The sequence below is a fragment of the Leptodactylus fuscus genome, chromosome 11 (assembly GCF_031893055.1).
Source record: "Leptodactylus fuscus isolate aLepFus1 chromosome 11, aLepFus1.hap2, whole genome shotgun sequence".
In the NCBI taxonomy this organism is placed as follows: Eukaryota; Metazoa; Chordata; class Amphibia; order Anura; family Leptodactylidae; genus Leptodactylus; species Leptodactylus fuscus.
In genome coordinates, this window is record NC_134275.1 from 61924526 (window position 1) to 61939643 (window position 15118).

General features: G+C 41.1%; 1 protein-coding gene across 2 annotated transcripts in view; it reads left to right on the forward strand.

Moving 5' to 3' along the window:
• Positions 1 to 5833, forward strand: part of LOC142185241 (fibronectin type-III domain-containing protein 3A-like) — a 61944-nt gene extending 56111 nt beyond the window's left edge. For both annotated transcript variants that reach the window (XM_075260534.1, XM_075260535.1), the window contains exons 20-26: positions 162 to 275; positions 1240 to 1389; positions 2166 to 2449; positions 2630 to 2842; positions 3580 to 3746; positions 4380 to 4501; positions 5495 to 5833. In XM_075260534.1, coding sequence (XP_075116635.1) covers positions 162 to 275; positions 1240 to 1389; positions 2166 to 2449; positions 2630 to 2842; positions 3580 to 3746; positions 4380 to 4501; positions 5495 to 5812 — 1368 coding nt within the window. In that variant the 3' untranslated portion in view covers positions 5813 to 5833. The remainder of the gene's footprint in view (positions 1 to 161; positions 276 to 1239; positions 1390 to 2165; positions 2450 to 2629; positions 2843 to 3579; positions 3747 to 4379; positions 4502 to 5494) is intronic.
• The last annotated feature ends 9285 nt before the right edge of the window (positions 5834 to 15118 follow it).

Genomic DNA, 15118 nt, shown 5'->3' on the forward strand with positions numbered 1-15118 from the left:
AGCAGAGGCAGCGCTGATTCACAACGGGAGAACGCCAATTGATTCATTTTCTGGGCTGAATGTGATGACAGACTCCCTTGAATTTAGATTTTTGATTCAAAATGGAACTTGATTTGCAGAATTTTAATACTAGTTTGTTTGTTTTTTCTCCCAATTTTTAGTGCGGACCCTATTCAGAAGCAGCAGAGTTCTGCACAGCACCCGGACCCCCAGAAAGATGCAAAATACCTTTGTTGATATGCAAGAGTGCAAACTGTGCGCTAGCCAGCTGGGAGGTGAGTTTGACTGTTTTAAATTTTTTTATTTTTTTTTTGCAATTTTATTATGAATTTTTAAACTATGTTTGGCATATGGACGACATAGATCAATGCCCACTTTTAAGAACGGTCCTTGACAATAAGCAGATCACAGTGTGTCCTCCCTGCTGGGACCTCAAGCTTTCTGCTGAAACCAGTGTTCTGTTTAACTGCAGCAGCGCCACCACTGGTGCAAGTAAACATTACATAATGTCTATTCAAATCAATGGATTGTCCATGTTGTGCAAGATTGGTCGGGTCCTCCAGAACAGTAACAGACTCTCTTTACTGTGGCCAAGAGGAGATGATCCTGAACAGAGGACCCTGTCTAATTCCCAAATAGGGTCTATGAAAATGTGTGTGGGTTTTTTTTATACTGGACAACCCAGATAAAGTGCACTTGCCTTGGTACTGGAAAAGTAAGAGATTTACATGATAGACAATGTTTGTTTGATTCTGACTGAGCGGAACATAACTGTCTGAATATGTTCCAGCAAACCTATTACTCAGCACATTGAGGCAAGCTCGCTGGTGACCTACGCAGGCCAACTTTGTGGAAGTGGTTTGCAGAACACACTTGTTCTTCATTTATGCTAAGTCTCATGGGAACAGATAGACGTTTATAGTAATTGTAGGAGGATGCAGCAGGCAGCAGATCCTCCCGGTGGGTTGATGCTCCGGGGGCTTTGGAGATAAAGTCATCTGCTAATGTAGCTTAGTGGGGGTCTGTGGGTTGCTCCTCTTCCCAACATGCTAAGCCTACAGCCCACAGGCTACACATAGTTCTGGTTAAATTGATCCCATGCGCTGTTTATCTCTGGTTGTCTCTAACCATATCTAAGGCCTGATTTGTTTGGTTCCTTTGATGACTATTCTGCTCTTTTTCGAGTTGTTTTTCCTGTTTGGTTTCTGATATGCAGTAAATAATGGCATCTGTTTTTAGGTTCCTGGATGTAATGGAGCAGAAATCACAGAATATCGGTTAGAATGGGGCAGGGTGGAAGGATGTATGCAAGTCATCTATACAGGCTCATCTTCAAGCTATGAAATCAAAGGTCTCACACCAGCAACTACATATTTCTGTAGAGTTCAGGTATGTATAGTAATGTCTACAGGTTGCATTAAATTAAAGGGGTTCTCTCTTCTTAGATGTAGATGGTTGGTGCAGGTCTAGGACCTAGCTCTGTCAAAAATGGGGTAAGGGACCCCTGTCCAGGAGCAGCTGTGATTGGAAAGGTGGCCATACTTGCATGGAAGTCCCAAAAACCATAAAGGGGGTTCTGCATTCTTTCAAAATTGTGGGCAGATGGTTTAACTGCAGTAAGATTAGACACCTACTAATGTACTGTCTGGGATGGAGATGTTTCTTTAAGACACTGTCACATTCAATGACATGACTGTGCTCCTGTTGCTTATCTCCTGTATCCTGGCCATCCTGTATGCTTAGCATGTGGTTATATTCCCTTTCTCTTTCCCTGTAGCACATCATATGTCTCCTCTCTGAGCACTGGCTCATTCACTCCTCTGGGGGGGATCATGTTTCACATGCTGGGCATCAGTGTCAGTGAGCAAAGAAAGAGCAGAGCAGATGACGATCCATTACAGTGATGCCTTAGAAATTGTTATAGAGAGTCATGCAGGCAGCTGTAAATAGAGGCCATGTTTACTAGTGAGAGACATAAATCATGTAAATTGATAATTCCATCCACACAAAGCCCCGGTAGCATTAAAACAAAGGTGCTGTGCAGTGCAAAAAAATCATAGCTACTTAGGATCTTAGGACCTCATCTTGTGAGATTCATACACACGCTTGTATTTCTTTATTTTTGAGAAACATCTTTAAGTTGCCCAATTTGTTCTCTCTCATAGGCTGTTAACATTGCTGGCACCGGGATGTTTGGAGACACAGCAGTCATTACTACGCCAGCATCTGTTCCTGCAGCGGTATCTGTACTGCAGGTTGTTGAGGAAGAGCTCCTGGAAATTCCATTACCCTCACCGTCAGAGTGCCTTGCTCTTCAGTGGAAGGAGCCATGCTGCAACGGGGCAGAGATCACGGGGTACACCATAGAATATGGGGAAAAGCAGCAGATTACAGTAGATTCTGTTACTAGCTGTGTCCTCACAAATCTGGTCCCTGATCGCACTTACAGGTATGGTCTTATAAAGGAAATGGTGCGTCATTGCAGCTGTATACAGATATATATAGCAGAGTTTGTCATTTTACATAATCCATTACAATACCGCAGTATGTAATACTGCAGACTCCATCATTTTATTGGTTCTTTGTCACATTTGCTGATCATTTTCCCTTTTTTTTTTCTCCCCCCCAGGATACGAATTCAGGCCATAAACAGCTTTGGAGCAGGTCCCTTTAGTTCGTCTATTAAAGCCAAAACGAAGCCACCTCCTCCCAACCCTCCACATCTAGAATGTGTGGTCTTCAGTCACCAGAGCCTTAAGTTAAAATGGGGAGACGGGACAAGTAAAGCTTTAGCCACAGAAACGTCACAGTACAATCTGCAGATGGAAGATAAGCTCAGCAGGTCAGTGTGCGCTTGTCTCGAAAGCATTACATGTGACTAATGTGTTCTCCATCCTCCCCCTCGTCTCTTAGGTCTCCATTAGTTTTATACCTGGTGGCGGTTACTCTTTAACAGGGTCACATTACTAGGTGCGGTTATAGTCTCATTTAATGGACAACGGAATAAGTCATTAATCTCGGAGAGATCTCGCCTTGTTTGCTCATTACTTTCAGTTTGCTGAATTTGTGCTTTCCGTTGAGGCCGTAACAAGTCAAAGGCAAACGTCCATCTGCTTAAAGGGTTTGTCCATGTATTAAATATAGATTATGCAAATTGAACATTGCATGTATAGCACAGTGCATGTCCACCAAATGAGCTAAGTGCTTGTGGACACACATGCTCAGTCTCTCTACACAACCAGTTTTCTGCATAGTAATCCTCTGTCCGATGCAGAGCAACCAATAGAAATAGCCTTCTATCCTGCTGGTTAGGGATGGAGCCGAGCCTCTTTATAAGCATGGCGGTATAGCTGAGAAGACTCCTATATTGACAGCTGCCAGAGTGGGAAGTAGACTGATTCTGCCCAGCAGCTTCAGCAGGACACAGAAGCAAAATTGTTTCAAATATAGCAATATGCCAAATCTGAAAGAGAGTAAAGCTGGCAGGATAAGGGGTAATTCTTGAGCCAATAATCCATGTGTCTATGATGAATGAAAGCACAATTGAAAAATTCACGATTTTATATGTTTTTGCTTTAGATTTTTAACAATCTACAATGGACCATGTCATACGTACAAGGTGCAAAGACTGAATGAGTCAACTACGTACAACTTCAGAATCCAGGCATACAATGAAGCAGGGGAAGGCCCATTTTCTGAAGTCTACAGTTTTGCTACAACCAAATCTCTGCCAGCTGCATTAAAAGGTAAGTAGTGGGGATTTCTCTGCCTGCTGAGCGAGGTTGAAAATGAGTGGGAGGGGGTATAAAGCAGACCACCACTTGGTTTAAAGGGTACCTAATCTGCCAGGTCTTTTCTAGGAGTGTATAAGCTTTCATACATGTATTTCTGCCAGGAGTGACTGTAAAATAGCTAAGAAAAGCCCAAGTCAACATAATATAGGAGGATTAGGAACACTGGACTGCAAATACACGCAGAGAAGCAGCTAAAACAACCCCAGACACAGGAAAAGCAAAATCCATGAGTGCAGTCAGAAAAGCTGCTTGTTGACTGTGAATAATATCCCATCTGTAACCACACACAAGTACATTGTAAGGCATGAGATGTGCAGAATGTTCCGTCCAGTGCACAGAGAAGGCAGTTTGCAGATGTGCTGTGAGGAAAACAACCCCTCCCCTCTCTATTTACTCTATGAAGACACTGTCTCTCTTTCTTCCCCTCTTTCCGAAGCCGTTTTAAGCCTGATCTGTGGACAGGACTATCCTAGTAACAGGGAGTGAACATCAAATTAGCTTCTTTCTGCTTTACTTTTTAGATTTTTAAAAAAAGATTTTTGTATCTTATTTTTAGTAGTAATTATTCTCCTTTTCCATTTTTAGCACCCAAAGTACAACAGATTGATGGGAATCTGTGTGAAGTATCTTGGGAGACCGTGCCGCCGATGAGGGGAGATTCAATTGTTTACATCCTCCAGCTTACCAATGGGAGAGAGTTTGATCAGGTAAGAGGGAGTAATGGCCTAACTGATGTATACATTGTGTATTCCTTCATTTACTGGAATAACATATCTTCGCCTTGCCAAAAACACTAATATAACACTATTTTTCACTTTTAGCCTAATGGCCGATGTTACCGTATTGTTTTGGCCTAAGATTTTAGGAGTTGGAGACTCTGTATGGCCCTAAACAGGTCATGTTAATGGCCTCCACTTAGTGGGGAAAGCCTCAAAATCCATCTACCAACTCTTCCTTTCATTTCGATGGGCAATGGGCAGATTTTTTTCTCTAGCTGAAAAAATTGGGAACTATCACCTTGCATTGCCCATCGAAATGAATGTGATTTTTTTTTTTTCTGCCATACACATTTCAATGGGGTTAGTAAGGCAGAACCTCCCTGAATATACATCATAACTAGAGATGAATGAATACTAATCGAAGCTCTAGTTTCGAATACCTCACTCCCATAGGAATGAATGGGAGCGGGTTAACTGCAAGGGGTTAAGTGCCGGCCAGCGCGCGGCCGCTCCCATTCATTTCTATGAAGCGAGGTATTCGAAACTGCAGTTTTGAATACTATTCGCTCATCTCGAATCATAACACTTCAGATACAGGTAAAAATCTCCCTGACTCCCATTGAAATGAATAGAAGAGTTGGGGTGTTTTTTGAGGTGGTCCTGATCTCCAGGGTAGGACTTGCAGAAACAGCTGAGCGCAGAATCTCTACACTGTTTGTGTAACCACCACATACACGTTCTGCTTAAGTCTTGGAGCATGCAGTCTGAAAAGAAGGTTGAGTCTTGGGACACCACCATATACATTAGATGGTTGAGTGGTGCCTCCAAAATCCTCTAGTTTGGCTAGTCTTATGTCTTCCCATTCATTGACTGAACGTAAAACTTTTATTAATAGGGTAATAACGGCCATGCTGGTGTTTGGCCAGCATCGTAGACATAATAGTAGTCTGACCACTGCTCCTCTCCTTCTCCCCTGACCAGGTATACAAAGGAACAGACACCTCATTCACGTTTTCATACTTTCAAACAAACTGTGAATATCGGTTCCGAGTTTGCGCTGGACGGCAATACCAAGATTCCAATGGATTACAAGAATTGTTTGGCCCTTACAGCCCCAGCACCGTATTCTCATCTCAAAGACCAGAGTTGGATTTGCCGTGTGTCAATGCTGCATTGGAGGCCACGAAAAGCAAAAAGAAGTCTCTCAGCGACGAGCAGTTTGCCATATTGCTCCTCATGATGTTCGCCGTGGTGGCTTTCCTCTTTGCCGTCGTCATCCAGTACTTTGTCATTAAGTAGCTTTCGGTGCCCTGTCCCTGAGATTATTCCTTTACATTTTTTTTTCTATATTTATGTTTAATTATTCTAATTAAATTTATAGATGGAAATGATTGTATTATATATAAGTGCATTTCCATTCTTGCTGCTCATTCATCAAGAGGCTGGATTAGTAGAATCCTCCTGTATGTGGAACATAAGACATCATGAAACTCTTAGAAAGGGAACTTCAATCCTGTGTTTCTAGGGCCATGGTGTTATTGCCTTAATACACTCTTAAAGGTCAAGACGGTGCTGTTCGTTTATGTAATGGACCATTTGCTTTAAAAGCATGTCCCTTTAAATGTTCAGCTTTGCATGTGGTTGCTCACAAAAGGTTGATGTTTGTTACACGATTGTCCGTTTTCCCACTGACTTGTGGCCTTCTCGGAGAAGCATATCTAACTCATACTGTAGGTGGCGTCTTTGTGATATTACAAATGGTGGCATTTACAAAGATACCCTTTTTGTTTTCGGGATTTGTTGCGGTTGCTCACAGACATAGGGTTGCTTTACTGTAATCTGCCATTTTATTTTACCCCCCATTATTGACTGCAGGTTTCAGCGCGGGATGTTAGACCATGTCTGAGAATGCTGAGGGTATTTTTTTTTTTATTTTTTTTAATAAATTTTAACCTAAAGATACATTGGTATGGATCTGGTCATTAAGAAATCCGGTTTGATGATTATATTTTTTAGGGTCCTCTTCTTGTGGGATACCATAACCGTCCACTTGATGAAATCCTGGAGCTTCTGAGACGCCCCCTATGATCTCAAGAAAAAGTCGATCCCAGTTTTAGTTTTAGTGGGTTGTCCCACCTACCCATAAGTGACTGATTGCTGGAGCTCCACCCAATATTGAGTCCCATATTTCATATGCATGTGGTCTCATAGAGGTTAAATGGAGTGCTCGCATGCACAACCATTGCTCCATTCAAGTGCGGAACTTGGGGCCCCCATTTTTGTAATTGGTGTGGATCCATTGTCTAGCAACACTATCTATCTTTATCCTGTGGATAGATAAGGGGTAATCATGGGGCAACCTTTAAACCTAAATGTATTTTCCGTAGAGGGGACCCAAGTTGGCCATCTATGAGGGGCTCAGCTTTCAGGGTAGCCTCATGGCAACCTCCTTGAATAAACCCAGGATTTCTCAATGTGGACGTTTAGAATTATCCACCCCAATCTCTAGCTATTGTGCAGTTATATTTTGTGTGTCCATATAAAGTTGCAGCAATAGGTGGGAAATACGGAATCGGGTTCTTGTGACTATAGAATTATTAGACTTTCCTATAGGGGTGTGGTCTAGTCCTCCAGCTCCTTGTGGTATCGGTCGAGGAAAGGTATGGAGATCTTATGAGGCTTTCAGGAAGATTTTGCGATCGCAATGGGGCGTTGAGATTATGTCAATGGAGTTATGGAAAAGTTATGGAAAGTGAGATCTAGTTGTAGGAATTCTGTTCTGGGACAGCAGGCTCTAAATGAAAGCTAAAAGTGCTGTAAAGCATATCAGTCGCTGCTGTAAAATGTTACGGTGGGTTTCCATGAGTGTTGGCTCGTATACAAAAATGGCTTTCCCATAGGTTCCTGACTTGTATTAGAAAATTTTCATACCCAGTAACCAATAGACTCTATGTCTAGCTTCTATCCTGTGTGAAAAATTTTGTCAAATTTTTAAAATGTAGACAAGTCGGGAAACTCTCAAGTATCCATAAGGTTGAGCTCATCGTTGCCCTCATGTTTTAACCCATTAGACAATATTTTACAAGATCCTTTTGCGGTTTGATATTCACAGAAATAGATATCTATCTATCTATCTATAGTCAGGGGTCTTTTGTAATCCTAATCGATTGCATTTGTCGAGAGCCAAGGACACTATATCATAATCCGCCCCCTCACAATGGTGGTCTATGTACTTTTTCTTCAGGCGGATTCCGCAGCTCAGTGAGCCGCGGCGTCTGTTTGGCGGCAGCAACCTCCGCAGTCGGCCCATTCATTTGAGCCTGCTCCGAAGGGGGAAGCCGCGACTAAAGTCATGCCAGGCGGGTTTTGACTCGAAAGTGACGCAGCTCCCTGCGTCCCTCTCGGTGCCAAAAACCGTGCTTCCGCTCCCGTGTGAGCTTAGCCTTAGTTTCCAAGCAGGGGGCAAGAAGTAGACTTCCTGTTCCTTTAGAATTTAGGACCCAAGTGTCACGTGACTCAGCTTTGATAAATGGTTCCAGCTCAGGGATGGAAGGCGCATATTTGGGAGGGGGCGTTGTTCTATCTCTCAGCATTAAGTGCCACCAAACCCGACTATGTCAGCATCATAATGGAGCAGGAATTACAAGCATGGCGGTCTATCTTATGTTTAACACCGCAGCGGAGGCCGGTCATTTCCAATGGCGACTGTCGGATGCAAAGCTTCTTTGCAGTGTCGTCTACTCTAGAAGTACAGCTTACCCTTTAAGTTTAAGATTCCCTTTAAAAAAAATCTATTTCAATCAAAATATAAAATCAATTTTTTTTTTATCAGAATTTTATTAAATAGATGATTTTATTGAGAGGTCTCTATTTTCTTAGGTAGAACTATGTAGACGAATGTGCAACGTCCGAATAAATAGAGAGATTGCCTAAAATGACATTTTATTTGCCTCACCAAAAACAAAAAAATCTGTCTCTTTAGAGCTTTTCATGGATTTTTTTTTTACTTTTTTTTTTTTTTTTTAAATAAAAAAATCACTGTGAAAGCACTTTTTTGGGATAACACTGTAACCGATACGTCTAACTGCTCATTGTTGTCCGTGAGATTTTATGTTCTAAAATACACACTGGACCCCATGTCAAAACTGTCCATGTAGCCAACCGCAACCAATCAGAGTTCTGCTTTCAGTTTCTCAACTGCACTGGAAAGATAAAGCAATCCCTCTGGTTGCCATGGGCAACAAAGTAATTTCTCAAAGGCTTTTTTTTGACCCATGAGGCCTACTAAGTTGTGTGTTAATCTGCAGCCTGACCGATAGTTCTCGCTGGCTGTGAAACGCTGAATGTAAATGTTTTTTAAATGTACATTTTTATTTATTTTTTTTTTATTTTTACGCTATAATTCTATATGCCGGAAAGGTTTTATAGAGATAGTCTGCCATTTTTTATTTTTTTTGGTGAGGTAAATAAACCAGTTACTTCTCGGGACAGGTCTCATTTTTATGGAACATGGCTGCCATGTTTTTTAGTTGTGAAAATACATGGTCATGGTAACGTTGCCTTGTATGTTTCAGAAATAAATCGATAGATCTGACACCAAAAATGACAATGATCAGATATTGCTATTTCCACGGGGCACGTCCTTCCTTGTATATCCGGTGCCTTGTATACGTAATACAGAGAATATTGTGAATTTTTTATGACCCGTTTCCCAGTTGCTCATTGCTGTCAGGGGAAATGGCCGACTTTAGTATTTGCACATGGACCATGCAAAACAATAAAAATGGATACTACAAAACTGTATAATAGAGTAGGTATAGATACCAGGCAGGGACGGTGGTGTAGTCTATCGGAGGTTTAGAGTCTTGCCAAGGCAGAGTGGCCAATTGATGCCCTCGTGGGCACTTGCGCTAAAATGTAGTCCACTTATCCGGTGGTCTAAAATACCAGGAGGAGTTGTTATTGGCCATTTTCCCTTCCACTAGGCCTTATGGGTATGAGTACTGACAGATGCCCCACCAGCTCCCTCATTATTAAGAGAGGGTAACTCATAGATTTCGGCTACTTTTTGTCTTGTACTGTCTGGTATTAGCTTGGCTTACCTTTACTTTATTTGACTCACATTTTAGGTCAAAATCTGAAATGTTTGCGCCTCTCGTAGCCAAATTTGGGTCTTTTATCTGTGTCTTTTTGTCCAAAAGTAAAGTTATAAAAAAGAAAAACTTTATGAAATAGTCTATATCACACTATATATCCCAAATAATTCTATGAATAGATTTGTAGTTTTTAATAGATTTGTTCTTTCCCCACTCGTATTGTCCGGAGTTTTGGCCGCAATCCATTCGGTTTTGCAAACCGGTAAATGTCTATTTTCGAAAGAGCTTTCTGCCACCAATTACCCCATATCTTTAGTGAGAAGATAGAAAATACAAAATGTCCCTTCTCTTATATGGGTTGTCTACTTTGTTTTCCTGAAATGGTGCCACCATTTTGGGTTGTCTGGTTTGGAGCATGGCCCCAGAGTTCTAAATTGAAGCTCATTAGGCCTCCAATTACCATGTGCTCTCTATAATACTTGTGGCGTCTGGTGTTGTAGAGAGGTCTTAAATGGGTTGCCTACTTTGTTTTCCCAAATTGGTGCCACCATTTTGGGTTGTCTGGTTTGGAGCTTGGCCCCAAAGCCTTAATTTGAAGCTCATTGGGCCTCCAATCACCAAATAATGCTGGTGACGTCTGATGTTGTAGAGAGGTCATTGGGCCCCCTGAGGTTCCACGAACTGGTAGCCATTGCTGTCTCTGCACCCCCTTATTGGCTCCAATCAAGCAAATGGGGCTGAGCTACAATACCAGACAATCCAATGGGCAATCCATTTATATGAGCAGACGGTCAAAAGTGAGCCTATTTTTTTTTTTTAGAAGAATGGTGTTGGGAGCCAGAGACTCGATGATGCCTTTGGTTGTGGAGTGAATTGGTATTGCGTATGTTGGTCTAGCTGAGATATTCTATCCATCTCCACCATGTGTAGAGGATACATGTTCATGTTTGATGCTAATACCATGGTCTTTTCTATATTTGGTTGTCTCGATAATGCATTGCATGGCTTTAGCCGCTTTCATCCCAGCCAGTTACTCGTATACTCCACATTTATGTGTTATACCGTTGTTTCAGTATGTCAGTCTTATTCCTAGTGAAGCTTGTACCACTGCAGTACACATAGGCCTTATATAAAACCCCCTTTCTGCGTATCCGGATGTCGTACATGTATTCATACGTTGACCTGCTTTGCATTTCATTTATGTGTTACAAAAAATGTAATTTCTGTGCTTCTCAAGAATATATTGCAGCACTTTCTGAAAAAGCACAGATTTGTCTTTTATGGAGGAGGAAAAAAAAGTGCATTTATTATAAATGTTACACTATTTGGCTCAAACTGAGCAAATGTTTTTATACTGTCTATAACCTTTAAAAAAAGAAAAAGAAAAAAAAAAAGATCAAGTGCACGTTTTTTTTTTTTTTTTATGAGATGCCCATATTATGTATTATCTACTAACCTAAATATTTTTACATGTAAGATGTTTTTTGTAAGAAATTATCATGCTGAAAATATAAATATATATAAATTTACATTCCATCACTTTATATTTGATTTTTTTTTTTAACTCACAATGTAATTTTTTGTTTTTAATTTAGAATAGTCTATATCTGTTCTGTGCGAGTATAATTTGTGTCAATTAAACATTTTTGTTTTCCTACGACGAGAAATTCTAGAGTTAAACCTCAGTCACTTTTGTCTCAAATTTGAAGGGATTCTACCATTTAAACATTTTTTTTTTTTTTTTTGTCGTTAACATGTCGGAATAGCCTTAAGAAAGGCTATTCTTCTGCTACCTTTATAAGTCTTCTCCGGCCCACCGATCATTAAAAAATCCAGTTTTTGTGGGTATTCAAATTTGTCTCGCAGCACTGGGGGCGGGCCTCATCGCTAAAACAGCACTGTTGGAATCCCCAATTCTGCCAGAGAACTCTCCAGCACTGCCTCCATCTTCTTCTGGAACAAGGTATTCACCATGTCTTCTTCCAGTGGTGTCTTCTAACTTCTAGGCCTAGGGCAAGCAGACTGCGCATGCTCGTGGCCACAAGAAAAATGGCCGCTTACACAGTATTAGAAGCATCCATTTTCTCGTGGCCGGCGGGCATGCACAGTCGGCTTGCCGAGGCCTAGAAGTTAGAAGACACCACCAGAAGAAGACGCAGTGAAGAGGACGATCCTGAAAAAGATGGAGGTGGCACTGGAGAGTTCTCTGGCAGCATTGGGGATGCCCCCAGTGCTGTTTGAGCGCTGAGGCCCACCCCCAGTGCTGCGAGAGAGCTCATTTGCATACCAACAAAAACTGGATTTTTCACCGAACGGCGGGTAGGAGACGAATAGCCTTTCTTAAGGCTATTCCTACGTGTCAACGACAAAAAAAAGTGTTTAAATGGTAGAATCCCTTTAACAAAAAATAAAAAAAATAAAAATCTATTCTACAATTCTAGAAAAAAAATTGTAGATGATATCGTAGCGTTAAGATTTAATGTGAGGTATATTTGTTACATTTTGGATCGATCCTTGACGAATGATCAGTTATTTGCAGTTCAAAAAAATACACTAGAAATAAATTCTGTATTCATGTGTAAGATCGATACGGCGTATTAGAGCTGATGTGTATGACTCGGATTCGTGTCAATCCTCTATGACTATTTCCGCATATCATTTCATTTATGGATATTTTATAGAGACGTGTATTGCCACTTTCTTTACAGTAGATACATGGTGCAATCTAAGAAAAAAAATTTACATTTTTTTCCCCACACGTAGTCTTTGTGTATTTTTATTTATTTTGATTTTTAAAAGTCATGAAAAATGTAAAGTGTGAATGTTCTGTTTTACCTGTACCAAAAAAAAAAACCTTAAAAAAAATAAATAAATAAATAATTGTCTGAATATCACATCCAGTCATGTTACCCCTTACTTCCACTATAATAATCCTTCAAGGAACGGGTTCAATGCATTTCGTATGTGTCTGTGTGTGTGTGTATGTCTATGCATATGTTTTTGTACACACATCAGTCTTTTTTTTTGGCTACAGGCATGTTTACATTTTAATTTTTTTTTTAAACATTTTCCATCTTAGGAAAAAAAATAAAAAATTCCATTGCCAAAGGATTTTTAATTTTCGAAACACAACGAGAATGCACCTAAAGCATTAAGACTATTACACGTAAAAAAAAAAATTGATTTTTCTTTTTTAATTTTTTTTTTTTCTATTCAACTCCATTACACTCCATGCCAGAAAATAAAAGCGTTTCGAAGTTCTAATTCATTTAGCGCACTGCTATTTATTTCTTCTGAGCATCGTCCACCATATTTATTGTGGGAACGATGGGAAATCTCGGCTCCGTATTTCGGCACGATTCTCGCCAGAGATGCGGAGTGCTAAGGTTCCCATTTTCTCCTTTCGTAAACCTGGCTTCCTTCTATTATTTTACCATTTACAAATTTTTATACATTCCAGTCTTAAGTACTAGTGGTGTTCTTGTAAGAAATCTGTTGCTTTGTATTTCATTGTTATTTGAGGTGTCTTCTCCAATATGAGATAACCTTGCATATGTATTACTAAATTGTTACTTTGAAATAGATAATATATTTAATGTCTAATAAAAAGTATAAAAATTGTTGTAGGAGAGTTTGCCTATTCTATTTGAATGCCGAATTATTATTTTTTTATGACACTAAAACCCAAACCATTCGTTTTCATACACTCAGGTTTATTTCTTGACTAGAGATGGGCAAACCTTGCAAGATCAGAGATGTAAAACATTCTAAAGGGGGAAGGGTAGTGTAAGTCTTTATTATGTTACTGCTTCTCCCCGGGCCTTCAATTACTCTGAGGTCTAAACAGACCATGGGTGGCAAATTTTTATGACCCGATGTGCTCATCTCTACTCATGACGTGTCTGCTTTTTACGTGCCTTCACTAGGGTTGAGCCGATCTTGACTTTTCAGGATCGATTTTAAAATCCGATTTCCGATAATTTTTCATTCGAACCCGATCTCGATCCCAATTCCGATCCTAATGCAAGTCAATGGGATTTTTTTATTAATCGGAGATCGGATTTTAAAAGCAATCCTATTCACTATACAGCATGGAATCTAACAATTGTTAGAATTCACGCTGTGTAGTGAATCACTAAAGTAGTCAGAGGATTTTTTTTAAATCCTCTGGCTACTTAGTCCCCCCTGGTGTCCACTTACCTCCAGAGATGGCTGCTCCGGTGCCTTCTTTCTTCTTTGCCTCGCTGCACGCTGCTCTTCTCCCTTCGCTGCCCCCTCCCTGCCAGGTTAGGAGAGTGTGGGCGGGAAGACGTCACGTCTCTCCACCCTGTACCCACCCACACTCTCCTAAGCCACAAGCCCCGCCTACCTAGCGCTTTAAACACTAACCTGGGAGGCGGGGCAGCGAGGCAAGAAGAAGGAGGGCACCGGAGCAGCCATCTCTAGAGGTAAGTAGCTGCTAGAGATGTTTAGTTTAGCCTCCCATTCAGAGGGGGTTAAGGCTGTGTGCCGGCTACTTCCATTCATTCCTATGGAACTGCAGCGGAGCCTTCACACTGAGTATACAGCGTATACTCAGTGTGAAGGCTAAGCAAAGCATTGTGGGAAAAGATCACTGATCTCGATCCCACATAAAAAGATCGTGTTCGGAATTCCGATGGCGATCGTGAAATTTTCTCGATCGCCGATTGGAATCCGATCTTTTCCGAACACGATCGCTCAACCCTAGCCTTCACCCTCTGTGAAATTGCAAATTTGAAATTTTTCATAATTTTCAGTTGAAACATTTTGCACCTGAACCACTCACTAGTTCACACTACCGTTACTAAAGTCCATTGCTGTCTTCCGTCATAGGATGACAGCGACGGACACAGAATTAGTCTGTGACCGTTTTCTTTGACAGTTAATGTCCATTGCTGTTATCCTATGATGGAAGACGGCAACGGACATTAACTGTAAAAAAAAAAAACGGTCACAGACTGATTCTTTATCCGTTCCCATTGACGCTAATGTAAACAACATGATAGATCTAACTTCTGTTATGTTTACTTTTGTAACGAAAATAAAGTTCTGAATGCAGGAAGATGGACGATACCTTCTGCCATTTTGTTTACAATAGTGTCAATGGGAACGGACACTGAATCAGTCTGTGACCATTCTCTTTGACAGTTAATGTCCGTTGCTGTTATCCTATGATGGAAGACTGCAACGGACTTTAGTAACAGTAGTGTGAACTCCTATTCTGTAGAAATCATTTTTCATTAGGTATTACAAGTGGGATTACAGTAACCGGTAAGGGCGGGTTCACACAGCGCCGCACCTCCCATGAGGCGACCTGAAGCGAACGCTTCAGGCGGCGCTATGCCAGGGCCCCAGGGAGAGCGGCATTTTTGCTTAGCTAAGCCAGTCCAAGACAAGCTGTCCTGGACTGGCTTAGCACCGAGTGGTGGTTTGGGGAGGCCACTGGAGCAGCGCTGCTCCAGCAGCCTCCCCTCACGCTCAGGCAGAG